This window comes from Puntigrus tetrazona, chromosome 25, assembly GCF_018831695.1.
Source record: "Puntigrus tetrazona isolate hp1 chromosome 25, ASM1883169v1, whole genome shotgun sequence".
Classification (NCBI taxonomy): Eukaryota; Metazoa; Chordata; class Actinopteri; order Cypriniformes; family Cyprinidae; genus Puntigrus; species Puntigrus tetrazona.
The window spans coordinates 2,952,585-2,980,084 of NC_056723.1; the positions used below are offsets into that span (position 1 = coordinate 2,952,585).

The 27,500-nt window shown below is 36.5% G+C and overlaps 3 protein-coding genes across 6 annotated transcripts in view; 2 read left to right on the plus strand and 1 right to left on the minus strand.

Annotated features, from left to right (window-relative positions):
• The window catches only part of zmp:0000001167 (protein phosphatase 1 regulatory subunit 12A), a 40,652-nt gene extending 39,146 nt beyond the window's left edge, over positions 1 to 1,506 (plus strand). The window contains exon 24 of the transcript XR_006248045.1: positions 1,491 to 1,506. The gene's annotated coding sequence lies outside the window, so the exon portion shown is untranslated. The remainder of the gene's footprint in view (positions 1 to 1,490) is intronic.
• The window catches only part of deaf1 (DEAF1 transcription factor), a 27,099-nt gene extending 1,809 nt beyond the window's left edge, over positions 1 to 25,290 (plus strand). Inside the window, exons 3-14 of one of the 4 annotated variants that reach the window (XM_043227860.1) lie at positions 2,383 to 2,512; positions 2,587 to 2,733; positions 3,929 to 4,068; positions 4,269 to 4,346; positions 5,424 to 5,465; positions 5,544 to 5,667; positions 6,848 to 6,973; positions 10,740 to 10,975; positions 12,414 to 12,479; positions 13,898 to 13,987; positions 14,063 to 14,156; positions 23,705 to 25,290. In XM_043227860.1, coding sequence (XP_043083795.1) covers positions 2,383 to 2,512; positions 2,587 to 2,733; positions 3,929 to 4,068; positions 4,269 to 4,346; positions 5,424 to 5,465; positions 5,544 to 5,667; positions 6,848 to 6,973; positions 10,740 to 10,975; positions 12,414 to 12,479; positions 13,898 to 13,987; positions 14,063 to 14,156; positions 23,705 to 23,709 — 1,278 coding nt within the window. In that variant the 3' untranslated portion in view covers positions 23,710 to 25,290. Of the gene's footprint in view, positions 1 to 2,382; positions 2,513 to 2,586; positions 2,734 to 3,928; positions 4,069 to 4,268; positions 4,347 to 5,423; positions 5,466 to 5,543; positions 5,668 to 6,847; positions 6,974 to 10,739; positions 10,976 to 12,413; positions 12,480 to 13,897; positions 13,988 to 14,062; positions 15,242 to 23,704 lie in introns of those variants that run through there. The other 3 variants (XM_043227859.1, XM_043227861.1, XM_043227862.1) reach the window with 3 other exon arrangements.
• The window catches only part of drd4a (dopamine receptor D4a), a 10,669-nt gene continuing 3,329 nt past the window's right edge, over positions 20,161 to 27,500 (minus strand). Inside the window, exons 3-4 of the mRNA XM_043227896.1 lie at positions 25,308 to 25,891; positions 20,161 to 21,958 (exon numbers count right to left, since the gene is read on the minus strand). Of these exons, the coding sequence (XP_043083831.1) occupies positions 21,747 to 21,958; positions 25,308 to 25,891 (796 nt within the window). The 3' untranslated portion in view covers positions 20,161 to 21,746. The remainder of the gene's footprint in view (positions 21,959 to 25,307; positions 25,892 to 27,500) is intronic.

Genomic DNA, 27,500 nt, shown 5'->3' on the forward strand with positions numbered 1-27,500 from the left:
GTACTGTAAATGAAAATTATTAATTAGGGTTATTTTAATATCATTTGGGTTTTTTGCGTAGGTGGAAGTATTTTTATATATAAAGCATTTATTATATATTTTTATATACAAGTTGAGTCATAATGAATGAAGTGAAACACAGGGAATAAGTGTTGAACACGTGAAGATAACAAGGTGCAAAATGGCATAGAAAGCCCGGAGATCACCTGAAATCTGTCAGTATTGAGAGAGAAACCCTGCCCCCTATCAGTACTAATTGATATCAGCTGCTTTAGTCTTAATTGATGGCCTATAAAGGTTTGTCATTACCCAGGAGGCACACAGGGAAGACTTCATGATGGGTAAAAGTGAAGAACTCTCGCATAATCTTATCGTTTTGATGGGAATGGTTATAGGCGCGTTTCCAGAATGCCGAATGTTCCTGTAAAAATAAAATGAAAAGAGCATCAGTTCACCATAAATTGGCCACGATCAAGTGCTCCACGTAAGATCCCTGTCCAAGGGGTCCAAAAATGTTCAGGAGAGTTCTCCAAGAGCCAAGAACCACTCGAGCAGAACGTGAAGACCTTGCATCAGCAGGTACAGTTTCAAAGAAAACCATAAGCAATGCGCTGAACCGGCACGGCATCCATGAACGCTCACCACGCGAGACTATCGTTGCTGAACAGAAAGCATGTTGAGGCTCGGCTAAAGGTTGCGAAACGGCATTTTGAGAAGCCTGTGGATTATCGGGAGACTATAGTATGGTCAGATGAAAGCAAAATTGAAATTTTTGGCGGTCATTTTACACACCATGTTTGGAGAAACCCCAAGAACACCATACCAACAATTAAGTTAGGTGGTGCTTTTCAGCAAGGGGTACTCGCAGACTTCATGTTCTTGAAGGCAGGATGAATGGGGAATTGTACCGGGACATTCTGGATAAAAGATCTGCTGCCGTCTACCAGAAAGCTGAAAATGAAAAGAGGGCGGACATATCCGCAAGACAATGATCCTAAACACTAGGCCAAGGAAACTATGAAGTGCTTTCAAAGAGAGAAAATCAAGTTGCTTGAATGGCCTGACCTAAATCCCATAGAAAATCTATGGAGAGAACTGAAGATCAAAGAGGCCCAAGGAACCTTCAAGATTTAAAGACCGTTTGTGTGAAAGAAAAGAATGGGCCAGAATCACTTCTGAGCAAAGCAGTCGACTGGTCTCTCCATACAAGAGACGTCTAGAAGCTGGAATCACCAACAAAGGCAGAAAAGTAAAGTGTGTTCAGTGCTTATTCCCAGAGTTTCACTTTATTTATTATGACTCAACTTGTTCTTGTTCTTTGTATGAATTCAATGTTTGGCTTGATAGCTACATCTGGTGGAAATTGTCAATAGCACACTTTGAAATCCCCTTACTGATTAAAACAATACTGATGTGTCATACTTATTTTCCCTCTGTGTGTGTATATATATATATATATATATATATATATCACAGAGAGAGACACACAGACACACACACACACACACAGACAGACAGACACACACACACACACAAACACAGACAGACAGGCACACACACACAGACAGACAGACAGACACACACACACACACACACACACACACACAGACAGACACACACAGACAGACAGACACACACACAAACACAGACAGACAGGCACACACACACAGACAGACAGACACACACACACACACAGACAGACAGACAGGCACACACACACACACACAGACAGACACAAACACAGACAGACACACACACACAGACAGGCACACACAGACACAAACACAGACAGACAGACACACACACACAGACAGACACACACACACACAGACAGGCACACACAGACACAAACACACACAGACAGGCACACACAGACACACACACACACACACACACACACACACACACACAGACAGACACACACAAACAAACACACAGACAGACAGGCACACACACACACGCACACACAGACAGACACACACGCACACACAGACAGACACGCACACACAGACAGACACACACAGACAGACAGACGCACACACACACACAAACACAGACAGACACACACAAACACAGACAGACACACACAAACACAGACAGACACACATACACAAGATTATACTTTTGCTAATATTTTTATTTATATCATATTATTTTAAAAATAGCTTTTATTTTATTTCAGTAGCCATATTAGTACACCAGGTTACATTAACAGTTAGAGTTTTAAAAAGAGTTTTTTTTGGCAACTAGTTAAAATACAATTTTCTTGCATTTTATTTATGACAAGTAGGGTTTATTTTATTTCAAGTAAGACAAATATGGTTAGTGTGAAGTAATTTGGATCAAAACAACATCATATTTAATATTTCTTCACTGATGTAGACAGGCAGAACCACGCTTCAGATCGGAGACAGTCTGAGTACCCAGAAGGCCACACTGATCGTGGTGCACACGGACGGGAGCATCGTAGACGCCACGGGGCTGAAGGGCACCGCCACACCCATGACACCCGGTAAATTAGATTTATTCTGACTAAAATGAGCTGCAGTGTCTCTATATGCGTGTCTGTTTTTTTTTCCCACCCAGGCCCTCAAACCCCAAGCACCCCTCTGTCATCTGGACACGAGAAGGACGTCTCTAAGTACAACTGGGATCCGTCGGTTTATGACAACGAGCTTCCGGTGCGCTGCAGGAACACCAGCGGGATTCTGTATAAAAACAGACTGGGCTCAGGTACACAGCCGTCACAAGAGGGCGGCACACGACTGACTGATGAAGCTGATTCAGCTGAGTGCCTGTAATCTGTGCAGGAGACAGTACTGACAGCAACAAAGCTTATATTACACAGTTAATTGCAGGGAAAAAACACACACAGAAACATTTGTTGTGCTTGTTTGTAGGGCTGCACAATTTAGTCAATATTTTGTGTTTATATATGAATAAGGCTATAAAATTGAATATGAAATGTCTAAAAATAAAAACAATTATTATGCTATTATGCTATAATTTTTTCTTGACAGATTGCCAAATAAAAAACAAGATGTATTGCTATTGTAATATTTTACTTAAATATTTAATAAAATGGCATAATAAATTATTTAATTTTGATATAATAATAATAATAATAATAATAATAATATATTAATGTATTTTAAAATATTAGAAAATTTAAATAAATTATAGATTTATATATATTTACTTATTATTATTATTATTATTATTATTATTAATAGTTTCAGCTGTAAAATACCACAATTGTAATATAAAAAATGGGAAAGCTGGTTTTAAATTATACACCTCAAATAATACATTTTCCCAATGCAGTCTAATTAATTCACTAATGATATAAAATAAAAACAACAATTATTATGCTATAATTGTTTCTTGATAGATAAAATTTCCAAAGAAAAAAACAAGATGTATTGCCATTGTAATATTTTACTTCAATATTTAATAAAATGGCATAATAATTTAATTTTGATATTATAATATAATATTACGATAATAATATTGTACTATAATATTGATATATTTTTAAATATTAGAAAATTTAAATAAATTATAGATTTATATATATTTACTTATTAATATTATAATATATTATTATTATTATTATTATTATTATAATTTAGCTGTAAAATACCACAATTGTAATTATAAAAAATGGGAAAGCTTTTAAATTAGACACCTCAAATAATATCTTTTTTTAATGCAGCCTAATTAATTCACTAATGATAATGATTCCATGAAAGTACCAAATAATACACAAAAGGTAACACTTTATAATAGGATTCCATTTGTTAACATTAATTAACTACATTAGTTACCCTAGCTACATTATCATGATAAGACACACTCATGACTATTTAGGATGCATAATATAGGAGTTGGACACAGCCAGTGACTAATCTGTAACCTTTGACCTCAGGGGGCAAAGGGCGCTGTATCAAACACAACAGCAACTGGTACACCCCGACTGAGTTTGAGGGTATGTCAGGGAGAGCGAGCAGCAAAGACTGGAAGAGAAGCATCCGCTACGCTGGCCGACCTCTGCAGTGTCTCATTCAGGTCAGACCGACCTTTAGAGGCCACACACACACACACACACACACACACACACACACGCAATCACAACAGAGTATGCACAGACATACACAGATCACGGGAGCAACCCTTCTCCCCCCCAAAAATCCCTAGGGACTCATTTAGCAGAACAACCAAGACCTGTTGAGTTATATGACTTTGTGTGTGTGTGTGTGTCTGGACAGGAGCGTATCCTGAACCCTCATGCAGCGTCCTGTACGTGTGCTGCCTGCTGTGATGATCTGTCAACAGTGAGTGACACGGTGACTCAATCTCATTATTATAATCATAATCATACCACTGACCTGGGTTCACACATACTCAGAGTAAAGATGAAAAATGATTAAGAAAATGACAACTGGAAAAAAAATCAACACAAAGAAAACTGTAAAATAATTGTAAATGTAAAAAATAGATCAATATACTTTAGTAAATGGATAAAAAAATGATAGACGTATCTAAATAGTAAGGGTCTTACTATTAAAGTCTTTGTCCGAATTTTTTAATTTTTTTAAAGCTGTATTTTATAAATAAATATTAATATAAAAATACAAATGCAAAACTATTAATTATGAAATAAAATGAAAAATGATGGCCATGTTTAAACAGTACGTCTTTTTGAGCGAAACTGTGTATTTTTATATTATGTTGTGTTTTAAATTAACACGATATTATACTTCAATTATTATAGAAATACTATTATTGTTATTGCACAATAATATAAATATAAATATTAAGAAAGCAAAAAAAGTCAAACAAGTAATATATTTTCTAAATGTTATGTAAAAAGGAATTTTAAAAATGCTATGAAATAAAATTATAACTAAAAATGTATGGTTGTGTTTAAATAGTGAAATTCAATTAAACAAGTAAATTAGTGTTTATTATAGATTTTAATTATATGTGTGTATATATACACACACTATATATATATATATATATATATATATATATGTATGTGTGTATATATATATGTATATATATATATATATATATATATATATATATATATATATATGTATGTGTGTATATATATATGTATATGTATGTATATATATATATATATATATATATATATATATATATATATGTATGTGTATATATATATGTATATGTATATATATGTGTATGTGTGTGTTATATAAACATTAGTATAAAACAGTAAAAAAAACAACCATAAAAATTAGTATTCTGAAAAAAACAATATACACTGCAAGTATGTTGCATGCGAATCTGTGCATCTGTGAATCTTTTTTGGACAATCTTATATAAAAAGTTCTTGCTTATTTCGTTCAGCTTGTATAACAAAACTTTTAACTTTCTTCCCGTTTCTTCTCCAGTCTCCGAAGGACGCCTCTTTCGGGGGAGAGAATATCATCATGGTAATTTATAATGTCTGAAGTCTCAGTCGTGATGTCATAGCGCTCTAGAGACTAATTCTGGGTTCTGGTGCCCTACAGACGGGCCCCGTCAGACTGTTCGTCCCTTATAAAAGAAGGAAGAAGGACAGCGAGCGGGCAGCTTCTCCCGAGAAGAAGGAAGTTCAGTCTCCGAAGAACATCACCCTGGGTCCTGGAGCAACATGTAAGATACTTAATGTTCCCCTGTTCTTCTCTATATTTATTTCCAATATTAACATACAGGCAAAACTGTCAGTCGAGACCATCTGGTAATAACACCCATATAAACGTCTCCTGTGACCAGATTCTGATTTAGTTGAGGAAAAAGACATTTTACCGCTAAATTAAATTCTTCTAAGTATGCACTATATAAATAAACTAATTATAAATAAATCCAAAATTAAAACTGGCTTCGGACAAAAATAAAACGCACAAATAATACATACATGGATACACGAATAAATGAATTCTGAAAAATAAATAATAAAAAATAAAACAACAAAATTCTATTTTGGTTCTGCGTCTGGCAGAAATTGATTTTATTTGTCCTGAATTGAATATTGCATGATGCAGATAATGTTTTTTTTTTATATTTATTTGTGATTGTATTGCATAATGAATTGTATTTATTTAAATCATATTATATTAAATATAATATAATATTATTATTTATATATTAATATTATGTTATGATCAGATGTTAAAAGCAGGATTAAAAATATGCATTTAAATACTAAACAATTTGAAGTGAAACATAAGATAAACTAGTGCTGTCAAACAATCGATCGATCAATCAATCATTTTTATTTATATAGCCCTTTTAACAACCATCAAAGCACTGTACAGTATAAAGTACAAGAATACAATGACAAAAAATGCTGTTTACATAATAAATGTAAACAAGTGCATACAGTATATATTTAGAAAATAATTACATGTACTGTATAATATTCAAACAATTTGTTATATATAAATATAATGAATAAATAAACATAATTTGTTTCTTATATATATATATATATATATATATATGCATGTCTATTTGTAGATACATAATAAATATAAACACTACACACATTAGTATTATATACATTTTTGTGTAAGTACTATATATTAATCTTATTATTACAAAATCCAAAGATACACACGTGTGTGTGTGTGTATATATATATATATGTATATGTATGTGTGTGTGTATATACATATGTATATGTTCGTATGTTTGTGTGTGTGTACATATGTATGTACGTGATTTTATTTATTTATTTATTTTTTATCTGTGGTTATGACTCTTAAAGAGCAGGAAGTGCGTAATTCTCTCAGGAGGCCTTGGAAGCGGCTCACGACTGTCTGTCTGCTCTCAGTTACAGTGACTCCGTCTGGACAGATCACCACATCAGGCACGCTGACCTTTGACCGAACGGCGTCAGGAGAGACGGCCATCATCTCCGACAGCCCAGCGCCCGCTGACGTCTTCACCAACACAACCGGTGAGTGCTGCCTCCACAAACACTAAGGCCAGGGGGCGTTCGGAACTATTATGGGTTATGAAAGGTTCATATTTTGGTTTTGGGAGTCAAAAAAATAATATGCATTTATTTCATTTGCTCAACGACTCTCAGACGACCCCTCCAGTGATCTGATTTTCTAAATTTTATTTCCATATCATAATAAAAGCTACCTTTAGTGAGCTCGGTGTTGCTTTGTGTACAGCGTTACCATGGAAACCGCTATCTTACCGCTCCAAAATCCGCAGCTGGTGGCAAAGAGTGAATTAGCAACAAGCGGGCAGCCAATATGCTAACGTTTCGTGTTGACAATAGCTTGGGATTCGTTTTAAAAATGACTCATTTCAGTGATTCAGAGTCGATTCTCATAGTCGAGCTGTGTTGCACAGTGCACGAAAGCCATGATAGAGGAACTTTAATAACCAAAATCATGTGCTTTTAGAAGTATGGGTTTTGCACAGTATGCAGATCTTTACATATTGAGTGTTTGCGTTGACCACATTTGCCAAAATGCGCAGTACATTAACAGAACACACTTTTCATTTCCAGTAAAGCAAAATTTTGTGCAAAACGTTGAGGCATTACTATGAAGCGTATGATAACTGGATGCTCCTTGTATACTGGATGAGTAAAAAACAGCCAATCAGATCAAAGCGTAAGAGGAGCATCAGAGGGTCATTGACCGGTCCGTCGGCGGTCTGTGATCGTGCCATCCGAGGTTGAGGCCGAAGCCCAGGATTGGCCTCTTTCTGGCTCGTTTTTGGCTGGAAACAAAAGGGCTGTTATTTTTAGGCCTGTTTGTGCGAGACGGAGGCCGCTCGGAGCTCAGCGTGAAACTCTGATAATGAGTTGTTGAGTCTTTTTTTGTACCCTGTCCAGTTGGGATGACTTCTGTTAAATGGCACATTTGTAGGACAGAGGGTACTTCGGGTCTGTCCTGATGTGGGTCACGTTCGGGCCGTCTCGTGAGCAAACGTTTGAACGTGTTACTTCATAGAAATGGCGAATTAACTAAGCCCCGCTGAAGCTAATGCATTAACCTTTGAGATCAATTAAACGTTTAATGCTGTTAAATTCACTTAATGTTGTTTTGGCACGTCTAGCTCATTTGACATTAATTCTGTGAAATGTAATTTCTAAAGCCGAAAAACATGATAATAAACACTATTACGAATGATTTACCAGTGTGTTGTTTCAGATGAAAAATAAATAAATAAAACTAATTAAATATTTAACCCTTTATTTAAAGCCAACAAATATTCCATATTGAACATTTTGTTTTAGCTTGACGTCTCTTGCTCACCAATACATTCTCTGCAGTGAATGGGTGCCGTCAGAATGAGAGTCCGAACAGCTGATAAAAAACATCACATCTTGTGAAGTGAAAAGCTAAAATGCAAATCTACAGAAACTATTGTTTCCAGTTAAAATACATATATCATAAATTCTATAATATTGCTTCCTCCACTGAAAAAGTCAGGAGGAATCAGGAGAAAAATATGCACAGATCAAACGGTCCACAACACATTAACTGATGGACCGGAGTGGTGTGTATTATTGCAGTGTTTTTATCGGCTGTTTAGGCTGATAAACAGCTGACGGCACCCATTCACATCCATTCATTCTGACGGCACCCATTCACATCCATTGGTGAGCAAATGATGCAATGCTACATTTCTTCAAATCTGATGACGAAACAAATTCATCGATGTCTTCAATTACTTGAGGGCACATTTCAGCACATTTTCTTTTTGGGGTGAACAATACTAAGTACAAAATTGCTGAAATATTTACTAAATTATTTTAATTTACTGACAGCCAATGATCCATACCTCACTTTATATCCATCTTTCGAAGTCTTCTCAAGAGAAAGGATCTCGGTTTGTGTTCCGTTTGTTTCTGAAGTGGAGGGCAGTAGTTGTTTTGGCTCGAGGGAGCATGACCTCCGATTCAAAGCTGTGCTCTGTGTCTCAGGAAATCTTCGTTCTCTCCTTCTTTTTATCTCTGTCAGGTTGTGTGTGTCCGAAATGCTTTAGCGCTTCTCTTTTTAAAGCATCCTGACTTCGACTCGCTTGGACTGATTCGAGAAAATAGCCATGAAAAAGTGTGTCCACAGCCCTGGGCCGTAATATAACAGAGAAATGTAATTTCTGCAACAGGAACCGTACGTATCGATGTAGGAGCAGTGGCCTAGTGGTTGATGCACATGCTCAGACACGTCAAGCTGTGGTGCTCATGTGGCCACTGTGAGTTCAATCCACCTTTTAAGATTTAAGGGAAATAAAAATGTATTTTTATAAAGAATATGTGTTTTGGTTTCTGGTTCAGCTAATAATAAGTATTTTATACTGATACAGTATATACATGTGTTTTTATATATATATATATATATATATATATACACACACACACACACACACACACAAGTATGCACATGTTACACAAGCAATTGTTCAGGTGTTCTTTTTCATTTCTTTTTAAATTACAGTTGTTTTTTTTTGTATAGACAAATATCTATAGGTTTTATATATATTTTTTTAAATATTACTTTATGTAGGCAGTTACATTAAAATGGGAAATTTCAATTTAACTGTTAGTATAGCAACTAACTAAAATAGAAATGTTTTTATCAGTGCTGTGTGTGTATATATATGTGTATAGATAGATGTGTATATGTGTGTGTTTATATATTAAATATATTTATTTATAATATGAATTATTAATATAAAAATTGATGTTTATATATTAAATATATTTATTTATAATATGAATTATGAATATAAATATAGACATGTAAATATATGCCAATGCAAATATTGCAAATTAAAAAAAGCTAATATTTTTTATGCAAACTAAAACATTTTTTTGTATACATTTAATCATTTGACAACTTTAGTTTTTATATTTGATTTGTTATTTTATTTTTTTTTACACAATTTTTCTTTGTTATTTTCTGTTATTTATTTTTTTTTCAAATAGGAGTAAACAGATTTTATAACCATGATCCTTATCACAAATGACAGGAAAAATCATGGAAAGTTATTGTTAAAATGAAGGAACTCTGGGCTTGTGGCATTTCACGATTCAGTTTTGCCGTCTTCTAGTCATTATTTCATCGTCCCTATTAATAAAAGTGACAAAAAGGCCAAAAATAAAAATGTACAATTAATATTCTCTCTCATAACCTATTCATCCAGTTTGAGTCTCCTATTTTTTATCAGTATTTTTTTTTTTTATCAGATATAAGCCATGTTTGAGTTAGCTGATTTTTTTTTTAAATCTCGGAAATAAGGGGATAAAGTGAATTTCCTAACAGCTGGACATGTCAGACCTGTTGAATTATGGGAGATGCTTGAGCTAAAAGACATGGACGGCTCAGATTCTGTATTTCGAGGCACGTTCGCGTACATTTCATCCTGCAGAAACGCAAACGATATCAGTTGTTTCTCCTAGACGCCATTGAAATTCAACACAGAGCAAAACTGTAGTCAGCATAAAAAATGGTGTCCTTTCCTGTCGGTCCGGCCCACATTTCCAAACCAGCCCGGTCTTTTTTAGACCGAAAAGCTTTTAAAATGAAATGTGGGTCAGGGTTAAAGGCAGATCGGATGAGGACGGATTGTAAATGCGCTAGTCAAGGTCGTACCTGTCAGAATGCAGCTTCACCTCTACAAAATCACATCCCCGGGAGCGTTTAATGGCTCAGGAGCTGTGCGTTAGTCTTCATCTGGATTGTGTTTGTCCTCAGTGTTGACCAGTCTTCCAGCGTTGGCGGTGGTCCCTCAGCAGGCCGTGGTGCAGTCTAAACCCTCTCCGGCGGCGCCGCTCATGAACGGGCTGGAGACGGTCGAGCAGCGCACGTGGTTTTATCTGGAGGAGATGGCCAATACGCTGCTCAACAACGTCCAGCAACTCAAAGTCCTCATCGCACAGGCCAAACAACAGGCCATCAGCCCAGAGAAAAACAACAGCGTCAGGAAAGAGGTGACTGAGACCATTTCTATTGGGGACGTTACTTTGCATTGCAATATTGCGTTACTTCCTATAAAAAAAGCAACTAGTTGAATTACTTGGAAAGTAATGCATTACGTTAGTTTTGTGTTGCTTTTTCTCATCTGGGCCGGGAGTGTTTGTTTGTCTTTAAAGTACGAGTAAAGTCAATATTAAATGTGTGTTCTGAGTTTGCCACGCCACAAAAAAATGTGCTGTGTTTACCAACCAGTCATATTTGAATGCTTAAATAAAATATCAAAATCTCCCAAAAAAATACGCCGTCCTCTCTGCTCTCAAACGCCGGGGCGTGTCCACTCTGAAACCACGCCCATTCACGGAGCATCTGCTCTCTATAACTCTCACTGTAGACCCGCATAATAAATCCTCATCACGAAAATGGTAAGAAAAACATTAAGTAGTATGTAGTTTACAGTCTTTGGTAACACGTTTCAGCAATGCATGTGTTTACAAACAAAAATTTTCCGTTTTTGGCTAATGTTAAAGGTGCATTGTGTAAATTGTAACGATATCTAGAGATTAAGATTTCGTGATGCAACCAACGGCTCGTTCCCCTGTTAAGACCTCCCTTTAGAGAAGCTACGGTGAACAATACAGGATTAAGATGCTGTTCGAGACAGCGGAGATGAGACAGTTGATGCGCAGCATAAAAGATCATTGAGCTTCACAAATTAGTGAATTAAGTGGCTTTAAGAAAAGAGCTAGAGCAACATAAAATGTTATGAAACTCCCTTGGAGGAGGACGTGCGTCTTTGTCGTCCTAACGCATGAAGAGGAGGAGAGATTGAGTGAATAAAGGACCGCAGCTGAAGAACTGCAGCTAAGAAAACCTTAAAAACATTCAAACAGCACCTAAATGTTGCTTGAGAGGGTTTCACGAAAAATGATCTGAGCTCATCAAAAAACAGCATATTCAGACACGACTGGAACTTCAATTTTATATTGGGAACACTTTATAATAAGGTTTATTAGTTAACAAAAGAAGAGTTTTAATGTTTTTTAATCTGGAAATTAGTGGCATTAAAAAAAGTGGCATGTTCCTTTAAGAATTTTGGTCTAAGAAACCTTTACATGTTTAAAGTAAAAGTATTTTAATCAATGGATATCAATTCCATTTTCCCCAATAAACTGTCTAAATACATTTTCCAGTCCTTTTTTATGAATCGTTCATCAGTACATGATAGTTAAAAAAACAAACAAACTTATTTATATATTCCATATCTGAAACAAATCTCCTTGCTGCTGATGTTGGAGATGTTTCAGGATGTGGAGTCATCCACCATAAGTGATTGCAAAAACTAAATTATGATTGTTTTGGGTCTGAGAAATCCAAATAATAATAGATAATTGGAACAAAAGTTTATTTTGATACCCGTAAGAAGCATCGTATATTTATGTTCTTCTCTCTCAGTCCTTTCAGAGTCAGTTATCACTCGGTGAAGAACCTGAGGGGAAAATCACGGAAATTATTATTAAGGTAAATCATATCTCTGTTAATAGTATATCGTTAATATACCATTAGACGTTTTATTCACATTTAGAATTTGACTTCATTTATATATGAACATTTTTTAAAATGTATTTCTGTTTATAATTATTTTTATTGTGTTTTGGTCAAATTTAGCTAAATAAACTAGCTTTTCAGTCAATGCTTATTTTTTGATCCTAACTGTATGTTCATGCCAAACAGCCTTAGCAACAGATATGCATCGAATTTTGCACATTACATACAATATTTGTATTGACATTTGCACATCGAATATTTCTCCACAGTACCGACTGTGTCTCATCAGACTGAATGGAGCAGAGCTCTTGGTTTTATAATGCGATATAGTTGGGGTCCTCAGATGTGTGTGTGTGTGTGTGTGTGTGTGTGGTGATAGGCCCTGACTGTCACACAACATTACCTGCTGTGTTTGGCAGGTGCTTTGCTTCAGATGTGACAGAGAGAGTGAAGCAGGGCTGAAAACACACAGACGCTCCGCTGGAAAGCTCCGATAGATCCTGAGCTTCTTTAAAATGTTAGACTAAAATGAACGTTCTGCCATTACTCACTCATCCACGTATTGCTCTAAGCTCGTCTCTTCTCTATCGAAAAGATTTTGCAGAACGTCTGCTCCTCGTTCCCTTGGCAGGAGATACGTGCTTTGATATAGTTATGGTTTTTACTCCTATTCGTAAAACATTTTGACAACACCATTTTTTATATTAATAGTTTTGACAACATTTTAGCTCTAAAAATGGTTAATTTATATTATATTAATTTGACTTTACATAAATACATACACATACGTTTGTGAATACTATTTCATATATAATTTAATGTATACATTGGATATATATATATATATATATATATATATATATATATATATATATATATACACACTAAAGTTTAAAGCATCAAAAGACTTCTAGCACAAGTTGTATGAACCAATTTCTATTTATTTATTAATATTTTTTACAAATTTCAGAGCAGTTACAAATTAACTAATGCATTTTAAATTTCAATTTAAACTGACTTTTTGCTTTTGATATTTGACCACAAGGAAGTAGAATTCAAAGAAATTCATATGACTGATTAATTGTAAAATTGAAAAGTAAAGTTTATAAATTTTTCACCGTTTGAAAGCTCATAGGACAGATAGATAGATAGATAGATAGATAGATAGATAGATCATTCAGTGCAACACAATATTTGTCAAAATTCAAACAACATGCTAATTCTGACTTGTATATTATGAAATATAAAAAAAAGGCTTTTTTTTTTTATGTGTCATAAACACTTTTTCTGTTGTCGTTGTAAACATGGCAGGATTTTTGCCCTCCGTAAATAAGGGGTCATAACACTTTTCGACCCACAAATAAATAAAACAGTTCTCCTCTGTGTTGCAGCACACGTGTGTGAACTGCGGTCGAGAGGCGTCCAGCGAGTGTACGGGCTGCCGTAAGGTCCATTACTGCTCCGGCTTCTGTCAGCGGAAGGTAGGTCCAGCCCGAGCAATCTCCATCACGTCACGGCGCTTTGAGCCTCTTCATTCTGGATCCGTCTTCCTGCAGGACTGGAAGGAGCATCAGCTGAGCTGCTGTCCTCCGGGAACCACCGTCAGCCTTCAGGAAGACGCTCAGATGGCCGGGGTGGAGGTGGAGAAAGGCAAGGCCTAGCGTGCTTCGGTTTAGCCGTAAAGCCTCGCGGTAGTGACATACAGGGCTGTACTTTCTGTGTTTTCATCACCTCGCTATGGATTTTGTATGTGAACATATTTCTTAAAGCAGCAGCTCACCAAAAGTCATTTACTAAGCCCTTATGTTTTCCCAAGCCTTTGAACACAATTTTGTGTCCGAGCTCAAAATGTCCATCAATTGAAGACATAAAATGAACAGTTTTTAAGCTCCTAAAAGGAAAAATGAAACGGGAAAGTAATACAAGGTAGCTCTCAAATCTATTTCCGACACAAGAAATGCAAAGTAAAATAAAATGTGTAATTAGGTTTTTTTTTTGGTCTCACAATTCTGAGGAGATAAAAATTTAAATAGTGAGATAAAACGCTGCGATTACCTGTGTTTTACCATAATGAAAAAAAACATACTTTTGAAAAAAATTCACAATTATGATTTCTTTTTGTCATTTTTACTTTGTTCGTAATCTCATATTTTAGAATTTTTCCTCGCAATTCTTATAGTTTATATCTCATAATTGGGAGATGTCTCATAATTGCAAGAAAAAGATTCAAAAAAAGTCTGTTTTTTTTAATTACATGGCGAAAACCAAAAAACTGTCCTGTGAGATGTGAAGTCAGAATTTATATCTTTTCCAAGTTTCTAAATCTCCGATAAAAAGTCATTTTTTTTTTTTTTTTTTTCACGGTGGAAACAAGCTTCCATATAAATCCTGTTAATGCATACAATTTTTTTTTTTTTTAATTTCCACATTATGTGCATATATTATAAATTGAAAGAATGTAATGGACAACTCTTGATACTTTTTATTTATTTATTATTTTGGAGCTAGTCACACAATTTCCCTTGCATGTCAAAGAGCATGTCCTACGAGTCAGTCAAACGGCTCCGGAAAACCATGAAGTTGAGTAAATCATGACGGAAGTGTTTTTTTAGGTGAATTACTACTTTAATTGGATATATTATGGATATATAATATATTTTCAGAAACTAATTCTAATGAAGGATTTAATTTTTACAGTGTTTTCAAAACAACAATGAAATAAATGGGGAAACTGAGTTTTTTGCGGCTCTTTTATTGAATGGATTTTGAAATTGAGGCCACACACACGTAAAGTGCGTTATCATGATAACCAATTTAATGGATACGACGCATCGTAGAGATTAGCTGAGCCTTTCTCTGTGAACCGCCACGCAGCTGACCCGTGCTTTATAATCCACACCTAAAGCTACGCTAGCGCTCGCGTGAATCGTTCAAAATCCGTCGTGATCAGTCGAGGGATATTGAACTTTTCATCATCGCTTTCCGCTCTATTTCTGAACGTTTTGCTAACGTAGCTGAATGACCTCTATATGTAAATGAGCTTTGCATTTGATACGAGTATTTATAGACGGCGTTGCCAAGTGTACGGGTTTCTTGTGGAATTGTGCTACTTTCGTGTTTTTCATGTCCGCGGGTTGAAGAAACCCCAGTAGTGCGATTTTTAATCAGGGGAACCCCGCAAAACCATGTATTTTACCCCACTGGAACGTGTCTGAAAAGCGATTGGGCTAGTTTAGAGTGGCAATTAGACGGGATTTGCTGAGAAAACCTGGCAACCCTGTTTATAGGCCAACGTCAGCCTCTAAATAAAAACCTGCTTTACATTTGACCCATTCATTAATCAGCATCTTGTTAAGACGTCTTGTTAAAAATAAACTCTAGTCACTCGAATCAGCGCAAATATGTATCCTACTTCCTTTTTATTAGCTCACTGCGATCGAGTTAATGCACTGTAGGCCACGCGTTCATATTACAATCTAGTCCAGCTCCTAAACTATTTTTGTAGCTCATTTTCGGAAAATGCTCTTTTTCGGGAGGATTTCTGGATGTTAGTGAGTTTTCCAACTGCAGCGCGACCCATTTAGGATGCCCGATACCGACCTGTGGTGCTGAAAGGACACTTTATTACCTGTGCCGTCTTTTAGTGAGTTTCTTTAGAGGCTCCTGGCTCAATTTTGGATGATATCTGAATACAACACACAGCCTCAGCTTCAGATTTCCCACGAGCACCTTTGGCTGATAAGTTTGCCGCAGGACACTGTTTTTATGAACTCTCGTTCGCACCTCGGTGTCTAAACGCGAATCGATAACACGGGGCTAGAAAATTGTTGGGGGAATTATGGGAAGGGCGCTCGCCGGCTTTAGCCAAAGAGCCAGTCAGTGGCGGCAGAATCATCTAAAGAGATGTGGTTTTTCATTACGCAGGTCAGTGAAGCAACAGATAACAAATATGACGCTGGCTTTTACTGTTGATTGAAAGCTGATACGGTATATAGCACCTTTCTCGAAAAGTGTGTTTAACTCACTCCTTGAAAAATTGAGTGCTGCAAACATAAACGTTCCTATTCACGGGGAATTAGATATTGTGTATTATCCCAAACAGCAGGTAATTTGTCAGTAAAAATGAGTTGCTAGTTGCTCATAAAAAGCTATGAATGCAGTTATCCAGTAATGGTAATACAACGTTCATTCTTTAGCACATCTGAAATGTTTTAGTAGTTTTGCAAAAATAAAGACCAAAAAAATGATATGCACGTGTTTAGCATGTGTATATAATGCATAGTTTTGGCGTGCATTCAGTTTTATTTATACGCACGTTCATGAGATCGGGTAGATTCTTTAGATAACATTTTAGAAATAATATTTTCCGAACTTAACGAGAGCACTGGCAAAATCTTTTAAGGACGTGTTTTATAAGCTGGGATGTCTCTGACCTTCCGGTTTTTCAGTATTCTCTAAGTTTGAGGCCTGATTAAAAAAAAAAAAAAATGCCCGTCACTGCCCTAAAAGTTTACTATTGTATTGTAAGCAGATAATCGTTTTAGTAAGAGTAATAACAAACGCTGTCAGTGTTGAAGTCCTGAATGAAGGGTTTCGAGGGAAAGATTCTCCAGGGTAGTCCTGTCAGATCTTCCATCTTTCACTCACTCGCTCTCAGTCTTTCTATCCATCTGTCTCTCATCATTTCTTGATATGTGTTCTCATGTCAAGGTTAGATCTGTTATATCGCTCTCTTAAAAACCCGGAGTCCAAAAATACTCTCGTGAGAAATGATGTCCGTCTAAGAGGAAGTGAACAATAAAGACCTTGCAGGAGTTCCATCATCTCTGAAGGTCTTTTAAATCACACATTCTGGACTGATCTGCCAGTGTTTACTTACTTAGAATTTTTTTTTTTACAGATTCTGATTTTTAATTTCATGTGTTAATTACACACCACATGATTAGCACATAACACACATTTATATTATGTGTGTATAAATACAAATATCATGTGTGTCATCGGATTTGGAAGGACAAGGTAAGTAACTTGATACCTCTTCGCTTTTATCTCAACCTTTTGGGGCTGTGTATCTGTATTTTCCACCTAATCTATTTTCTATTCATACACCTCATTGGGAGAGATTGGAAAACGGGGGTTATTCTCAAAAAACGATGCACCGTCAAAGTGGTTCCTGCCGGAACCTGCTGAGATCTGACATTTATACTAAAGCTTTTTCTTTTTTCTGACATTTCGATGTTAGTAATGGTAATGAGGACTGAGGAGATGCTGCTGCTTCTTTCCTTGAAAGGTGATTGTGGCGTGTGAAGTTTATTTTTGGAAAGCTCTGGTCACCCTGGAGTGGAACTTATGAGAAAAAGGCCATTCGTTCTTCAAGAAAACGGGTAATTTAACCTTCGGTGAAACTTCAGTCATTTTGAAAGCATTTAGACTTAAGATTTGCATCGAATGAAGGATCTCATAGAGGATTGTGAGCGTGGCTCTTTTGAGCTAAGCAGGTAAGCAATCACTTAAAGACACTCTAGAGGACATCTTAGTAACTACATAGCTACGGTCTGGCAACCACCCAGAACACCCTAGAAACGGCATAGCAACACACAAAAAACAAACTTAGGACACAATTAACTGAACAGCAACACGAAACTCTTAGAACACCCGATCACTGGCATAGCAACGCCCAGGCAACCACTCTCAACACTCCAGAAACGTCATAGCAACACAAACAATCATTTAGAATGCTTGAGTAACCGCATAGCAACGCCTTGGGAACCACTCAGAACACCACAGACACTTCATAGCAACACAAACAGCCACTCAGAAGACTCCCATCATATTTTGCAAAAGCAAAAGCACTAGTATTACTTTATGCATTTGTCTACATTGTTTATTTTTTACAGCAAATTAGATTTGCATTCAAGAGACACATTTACGTCTGATCGATTCTTGCTTTCTCTGGGAATCAAAGCCATGACCTTGGCGTTGCTAGTGCCATGATCACAGTTTTTAGTTTACACTACAAAACCATTCTGCATAGCTTCTGATATTCTACTGATTTGCTGTTTTCTAGATTTTAGGAAATAAAAATGACAGCTCAATCTCTGGAATGTTTATGTTGTGCCTCTCGGACAGCAGACACAGCTTCTCATTTATCTTGAGCAAAACAATCTCAAATCTGTAAAGTTTCAAAGATCGCATGACCGAGTTCCCATCAAATCATCTGAGCTGCTGTTCGTGTTATTCAACTCAATACTCTTACTGTACGTCGACCGCCTCGTTTGTGACTATTTTCATCGCAGAGAAACATGTACGTGCGTAAATACCCGACTGAGACCTCTTGAGCTTTGAAAGCGTATCTAGAGGTTCACCGTAGCTACATTTACGCCTGTGTTTTGGTCGTTCTCGGGCTGCTCGACGTCTTTTAGCTGTCTCGGGTGTCGTTTGACAGGTCTCCTCCGTCTTTTGCGTGAGGAGAGAGCGGGTGGAATGAACCCGGACAGGCCGCTGCCGCCGCTGTGGTTTTCTGAGTATAATAAGTTTCGACAGGTCTCATTTTAAAAGCATCAGGAAATACATGCGTCACCGAAGGACACGCGTCACCGCCTGTGCTTGACCTTGATATCACGCTCGGCTTTACTTTTAAGGAAATTACATTTTAATGTTTTTGGAGTCTAAAAGAAACTTCACATAAAGAATGAGGTAGGAGACGTTAGATGGATGAGGATGACGTTTTATCGAAATGAATACCTGCGTAGTCATCAGCATGCGGGGGGTTGGGGACCCTTGTTATGTAAATCTGACAGACTGTAAATAATTAATAGTGATGGAATATTCTGCTTCAATAATGCACGTCTAGATAATTACTTACTGTCTTGTTTTCTCTAGGTCGTGGCTTCCCGAACTTAAAGGAAGAGTTTGGCCCAAAAATTACAATTTGTTGAAGATGCACTCACCCTTCAATGTGTAGATTTGGAGAAATCTTTTGTTACATTACTTGCTCACCAATGGATTCTCCAAGTCCAAACAGCTGATAAAAGCATCACAAAATAATCCACAAGTAATTACATATTTGGATGAACTATCTCTACTGTTTTAAATTTAAACCATAGCCAAAATATAAGTGCATAATCCATAATATCACTACCTTCAGTGAAAAAAGTTTTTTCAACGTACTTGTTATTTTGCTATTTTGGACCGTTTTTAATTTTAAACGGTGCTTGATCTGAGCATATTTATAGATTACTGTTATGTTTTTCCCAGCAGTTTGGACTCTTATTCTGACGGCACCCATTCACCGCAGAGCATCCATTGGCGAGTAAGTGACGTAATGCTAAATTCTCCAAATCTGTTTAGGTGGAGAAATAAATCCTGTAATTAAAGAGTCGTTTTTGAGTGCGACGTTCCTTTAAGAATTCTGCAGCACATATGGGAATATGTTGATGGCCCATAAAGCTGATCTATTCTATGATCAACTCTCAGTTGTATTTTAAAAAACTTTTTTTTTTTAATTTATCAAAAGCAGCAAACATACCGTTCACAATGTGGGGCTCAGCAGTGAAATCAATAATTCAAACCCGAAGAAACAAATGCTAAATACTGCTTCAGCGTTCTAACACCATATTTAAACCACTGGCTTCCAGTGTATAAGACATTGTAACCGGGTTCACTCAGCTTTTAATGAACACTGCGTGACCTGAAGAGTACGAATAACATAAAAGGCATGAAAACGACTGCCAGCGAAAATCTACCCTACATTTGCCTCGGCAATCGAACAAGTTGACAGTAAAGTTCTTCGAAAACAACCTGAATCAGTTTTTGTTTGACTCGAATGCACTGATTCTCGACGCTGGAGATCCATTCATGCGGTTTCTGGCTGATTCGCTTCAGTTATTGTTTCAAAACTGGTCAGCGTCAGCATCGATATCATTTTGTTCTTTTCTTCGACGTTGTTCTTTAGCAATGCCCCTAGTTGACCGTCTTCTTCATTCTGGGATTTGTTTTATCCAAAAAGTTTCTTTATCTTCTCTTTTGGACATCAGCAGAAAGTAGTTCTTGTCTGTGGAAAACAGACATTTTCTCTGATGAATGTCAGCGCTAGCAAATATAAAACGAGGATCTTTGATTCGTTGGCTGCCGGACGAACTCCCTCGCGTATTGCATGAAAACAGCGATGGCAAAGAGATCATCGTAGACGGCAGACCGTTCCACACACACTCCTGTCAAAGAGGCTTCGAAGCGTAAACTGCAATTCGTTTGAAACACAAACAGAACGAAAGGTTGAAATTGTTCGTAAAGCCACTTTTGTGTAAAATCTTTACGATTTGTTCGGCATTATCTATGTATTTTTGCATCGCTCCATGTTTCTTCAAACATTGTACAGTCCACGTTAAAAAGTTTTTTTACGAACAATTTAAAGTGCATGCATTTAAATGATATGCATGCATTTTGCGATTTTGTAATGCTTTTGTGAATGATATTAGATACAATTTACTTAAAATGCTTAACAAACAATTTTCAGGAAAATAAATTGAATAGTTTTACAAGAAAATTCATTCGCGTGAACTTTGTCGTTGTGATGGTGTGCGCTTAGCAAAATCGAATTTGTTGATTTGTGCAATTAGATTTAATTTAGTCGACGCAAAGATATGAATAGATGGCGCAAATTGGACAAAACTATCGTAGCACCAAACATTTTTCTTCGCGAAAGAGACGATTAGACAAATTGTGTCTATCGCGAAGAAAAATATTTGATATGAAAAATTAGCTTGACGTGTTGTCAGGCAAGTCAATGAGTGAAGTGCGGCTTATCAACACATCCGGTTGAGTTTTTTATTTTTATTTGCACAAATGACGCTAAAAACGCAAACGTAATATTGATTAAATAAGATAACGTGAATATTCACTTCGTTTTTGGTGTACACGATAAGAACGATCTCGAAATACGTTTTTGAAACCAATCAATTTGTTCCGTTTTCATCTAATGAGATGACAGTTTATGTAAGAATGATTTTACGAAAGATTTGCGCAAATTCATCCTGCCTGCGTTTCATCGAAGAGTCTGTCAGCTCTCAAAATGTAAACATTCGAAATTAAACCATAAAAAAAACGTAACGGCAGCAAACATCATAACCATACCTTGATGTTTGCTTCATAAAACATGCTGTATTTACACGTAAGCGTTATTTGTCTGGTTTATTTGTACTTTTGGGTTCGTAAACCGTTAGCGGAGAGCATGTGTCGGGGCTAGCAGCAGTTTGGCAGAGTCGGCAAGAACTTCCGGAAGAACTTCCTGAACTCCGTGTTGAAGACGGTGTAGATGATGGGGTTGATGGCGCTGTTGACGTAGCCTAACCAGGTCACGATGCTGGTGACGCTGCTGGGGATGTAGCAGTCTTCACAGAGAGCCCTCAACGTGTGCACTACGAAGAACGGCGTCCAGCAGAACAGGAAGGCACCTGAGGATCACAGGTTAAAACTTATTCAGCAGGACACGTTATTTACATAAACTGAAGTTCTACCGAATGACCTCAAGTCAAATTATAAATGCTTTTTCAGGTGGCCTAATTTCATAAGTCATTTTGTGGGAGTCAAATGGTTACAAGGGAAGTGTCCTTGTTTATTTTGTCCACTGCAAAGTGAAGTTTATTCAGTATCTAAACTGTGATATACTATAAACTTTGAAAAAATAGTGTTCTACTCTAACATCCTGTTTCAAAAACACTATTAAAATTTTTTTTTGAAATTTGAAATTTCGTATTTTTGGTGTGGACACGCATAGATGTCATTTTCTTTACAGTTAATATTCTTTGAGCTTTAATGCTTATTTGACAAAAGCCAAAAATCAAAAGGCCAAGAATAAAAAGGTCATGATAACTGTAACGAGAGCGATATTTACATTTTAATAATTATTCTAATTCGGTCACTACAGCTATAATTAACGACGCATACAGGGTTGCCAGGTTTGCTAAATAAAACCTTCCAGATTTTTTAAAACTATCCAGACACTTGCCCAATCACATTTTTCTACATTTTTTGCCTCTATTGAAACTGCGTTCTGGGTAGATTGCTTTAACTAAAAATCAAACCTACAGTCTAAAAGCAGCCTAACTTTGCAGGAAAACCATAGACCTGGCAACACTAGACAAAGTTCCAACAGGCTACAGTTGGAATCTTTGCTCCAGATTTTGAGCCACAAAAAACAGCCAATCAAACTTCACCAAGCTTTATAGGTTTTAAAGCATAATAAACAGAACAATATAGTCTCTTGGTGTGAATGAACCTACAGGATCGCGTTTATGCTAAAGTAACTCTGCCCACTTAATTTTACAGGTATTTAAATAGCTTTTTGGCGTAACTATGTATCTGGTCTCATGGCATAAACATACCTGGGTGCACATTTAGATTTCTCGATTAGCGTAATTTTCACACAATTACTTGAAGAACATCATGTTATGACTTCATAGCGATATTAATAAGCTGAGAGATTTGAAAACCGATGCTATTGAATGTTAGCATCACACATATCCAGCTTCATATCTATGGGTTTTCATAGACGGTAGTAAGACAGAAATGTACTTGAGAGACGAGGAGCTCGGGTTTGAATCCTGTGTAACTACAGTTTGACAAAACGGATCAAATTTGTGTCAAAGGAAGTTGAAATCAGGAAGTTGCATCAACAAATGCTTTTTGTGTACTGGTTAACGCTATAAGGAAGGTTTAGGGTTGGATTTGGTGTAGGGCATATTTGCAACACGATACAGCGTTAACTTTAAGCAACAGCTCACGGATATCTGAATTCTGAACAGTCGCAGTACGGACCTAAAGCAACCTAATGTAATTAAAATGTGCCAGGGTTCACATATTGAACGCCACTCAGTGGACATTTCTCTTCGAAACTGTGGCACAGCGTGCAATAAGACACGTGAACAGTGTTGCACAAAAAGTGCACAGGGGTATGTTTTTTTTTCTGAGACTTGGTTCTTTTTAAGAACGGTTCTTTGGGGAAACCAAGATGGTTCATCTATGGCATTACTGTATTAGTCAATGGGGCCCAGTTTGAAGTACTTTGGCTTTTATGAACATTTCATCTGAGATTGAGCTTTTGAACATGACCGGCAATGTGCTTTGTGGAAATCCTGACCTTTAACTGTCCCTCTCTCTCTCTCTCTCTCTCTCTCTCTCTCTCTCTCGTCTGTACTCAGGTTGACAAGAGGTGAAAGGATTGGCAAGTTCTGTCAGTACTGTACGGAGTACATCGGTGACACGTCTCCCAGGAACCCGTGAAGAGGATAAGTGCATGTCTTAATGTGACGGCTGCCCCCACTCTGCCTGCTGGACTAAAGTGAGGCTTACATCATAATCGGATTGGAGGATTGGTGAGGAATGATTAGCCAATGAGGGCCGGAGGAGTTCCTCGTTTCAGCACATGTGGAAAGAGTGTTTGTAATCACTCCTCTAAGCCCAGTTTAGAAGCGAGAGGCTATTTTTTTTTTCATCTTTGTTCGGTTTTTTAAAATGGCAACACCTCTGACAGAGAAAAGAGAGAGCGGAGGGGTAAATGCACATCTGCGGTTTTGTTCTGGTGCATTTTTTGGTTGAATCAGAGCTACTAGAAAATAAATCCCTTGTTCCTTATAAAGAAAACGTTATATTGTTTGCCTTCAATTCCTTAAATACATTTAGACTGCCTAACTGAACGACTGCTACACAAAAGTGCTTAAATTAATCACTTATTTAAAAAGCATTTAAAACAAGCTCTAAATATACGAAATAGTCTGTCATGCTTATTCTCTCCTTCAAACAAACAAAATTAAGTTTTTTGCTATAAATTCAAAGTAGTTTTTGAGGTTAGAATGTTGGTTTAGCCCAAATTGCCTTTCAATTAATTATTATTATTATTATTTTTTTAAATCTTCCAAAAATCTGCAGATTAAAGACTATATAAATGATTTAAAGCCTAAATGTTAATACACTTTAAATTCAGAGAAGCTCAAAGTAATTTAAAGTAAAACAATTTCACTTGATCGCTGTTCGTTCAAGCTGTTTGTTGAATAATGAAAATACTCAAAATTCAACTCTAAATTTGTTACGTTTAGAAGATAATAAGTTACATGTAAAGTCTAAATTTATATGTTTTTAAGTTTTTTTGGGGGCAGGTGTATGACATAATTGATTTGTTAAATTATAAAATAAAAATGTTTCATTGGTAATAATAATAAAAATTACTATTGCTATTATTATTAAAAGGTTTTTTTATATATATATATATATAAAAGTACTCTAAAGTGCATAGACCCAACAAAATGATAACACAAACATTTTCAGCCTCAGACTAATTTAATATGAATAATTTTATACATTTTTAATGATTATATTAACTACTTGTTGCAAACCTAATCACAAGCTGAAAATTCTACGACAATAGTGAGACCAAAAAGTGAGTAATGATGCAATTGTTTTGGGGTGAAGCTTTTATATTTAATATTTTACATGTTTTAGATATTTTCGCTTTTATGCCTTTAATCAGTAGATGATTTGTTCAATAATAAAATTCTTTTCTTTTTTTTTTTATGAAAAGATAACCATAAATTCACCATCATAAGCGTCCCAGATGTTTTCTATACTTGTATTTCTGTATACAGTGCATTATTTTCATTCAGTTTTTCTCATAGCGTTATATCCCATCCCTCCTGTATGTCTGGATTATGTCCGTACTTTTTTCTGCGCTGGAAGCTCCTCTTTTTAAGTGGCCTTGAACTGCCAGAACATTCGTACCTTAATAAATGAATTAACGTATCATCTTACCAACTACAACAGGAAGCACCCTCATGGCTTTCCTCTCCCTGCCGTTTATTTTGGCTCTCTTCCGTTGCCGGTTCTGGTTTTGATCTTGATTGTAGTTCCCGCCGGGGTACGCGAGCATGGACACGGGATCGGGGCTGTCGGGGTCGGGGTAGTGGTCGTGGTCGAGCTCCTCTAAGGTAATGTCAGTCAGGTCTTTCTCGATGACGGGCGGCAGAGGAGGAGGCAGGCCGGACAGCGGCTGCAGGGACGCGGCGGCCTCCTGGAGCTTTCTGCAGGCCTGCATGCTGCTCCTCAGCTTGGCCTTCCTCGCCTCCTCCCAGTTCCTCAGGCCCCGGAACATCCCGCAGTACAGCAGAAGCATGATGGGGCACGGCACGAAAAACGAACAGACGGAGGAGTACACCACGTAGTTGTTGTCCTCCAGCTTGCATTCGCTGTGGTCCCGGTTGGGGACGTTGTTGATTCCGAACATCACGGGGGAGGCCACGGCCAAGGCCAGGATCCATGTGGCGGAAAGCAGGACAATCTGTCGCTGGTCTACGTGTTTGCGGTTGTAATTAAGAGGGACGGAGACTGCGATGAACCTGGAGGGAACCACATGAGGTATTACAAAGACAGTCCACGCAAAGCTGGTAAATTCCCCCATTATGTGTAAGGAAAAGTTCTTATTTTTGGGCGTCAACCTTGCATGCAAGGACAAAAAACACTTTCATTTTCATTCCTCCTTTGCACGACGCTAATCTGCAATTTCATTTCCATTTCATAATAAAAGCTGTTTGTGAGCTTGTACAGCATTACCATGGAAACCGTTATTTTAATGCTCCAAAAGTGGCATCTAGTGGTGAAGAATGAATTAGCATTTTCATTCAGACCAATGCAAAAAGACCAACAAATGGGTGTATGACGATATGCTTACGGTTTGTGTTGACGTCAACCGCTTAAGGTTCGTTTCAATGATTCAGAGTCAAGTTTGTCTTTTAAGAGAAAATAACTTCACGCAAGGTACACTTTTAGATTTAAAAACTTTGCAGGACTTTGCATTCACTGTGGCACAATTTTCTTTACTCAATAAACACTTTGCTTTTACCGTTATATGCTAGCTAAGCCACTGCTCCAATCTCTCATTCGCTGATTAAGTTGAGCCAATTATGTGTTGACCTGATATTCCCCTGAACCTTCAACTGCTAATCAGATAATAATCCAACATGTGAGTGTTTTATAATGTGATTCCAGTTCACAGAAGATAAAGCGTAAGGCTCAATGTCGAGGTTATATTTCACCCCAAAATCAACACTGAGAAATATAATTCTTTTTTTTTTTTTTTTGATTTAATTTATTCTTGCTTTAATTTTTTTGTCGTATTGTCTCTGCCTATAATTTTTTTAAAACTAAAATGCACAAAATAAATAAAAAACATAATCATCATAATAATCATAAAATAGAAATTTAAAAGTATTTAAAAATGAAAAAGTATTTAAAAATGTATTTAAATAAAAATTGTTGTTTTTGTGTGTATATACACAATGTTCATATCATATTGTTACATTATATATTGAAATAAAATATTGAAATAAAAATTGTGTGTACATATATATAATTATAATTAAATAAAATATTGTTATATTTATATAATGCATAATATATAAGTATATAAAAATGTTTTCTGATATTGCACTTGTCAATATATTTATAATGTATTACTTACAATATAACATTTTCTTTAGGCAAAAATAAGCTTTTTTTATGTTTTGACGGGTGTAAATATATAGTACAATTTGTGCGATAATATACATGCATATCATTTTATTAAATGATGATACATTGGCATTTTTGTTTGTACCGACTTTTAGAGTTTTATGTTAAATCTATGTACAGCACTTGGGTGCCTTTTTATGGTTTTAAACAGGCTTCATCAATAAATTGGAGCTGGGCTGATTTCTCTTTGAATTGAACTGGTTCTCAAAGCTGTATATAATCATCGCACCAGTGACAGAAACAGCCTTCATTGTGTATCTGCTCTCCACACAGCGCTTTTTCATCGGTTCTGCCAAGCCGCGCGATCGCAGCCTTTCCTTGCATAACTAGTTTCACGCCGCTGTATCTCGTTCCTGAGCGTGTATCTCATTAATCTCTCAAAACACCTTCTGCTGAGCCACACAGAATGGCAGGAGGGATCTTAATGACCCCGCGGTT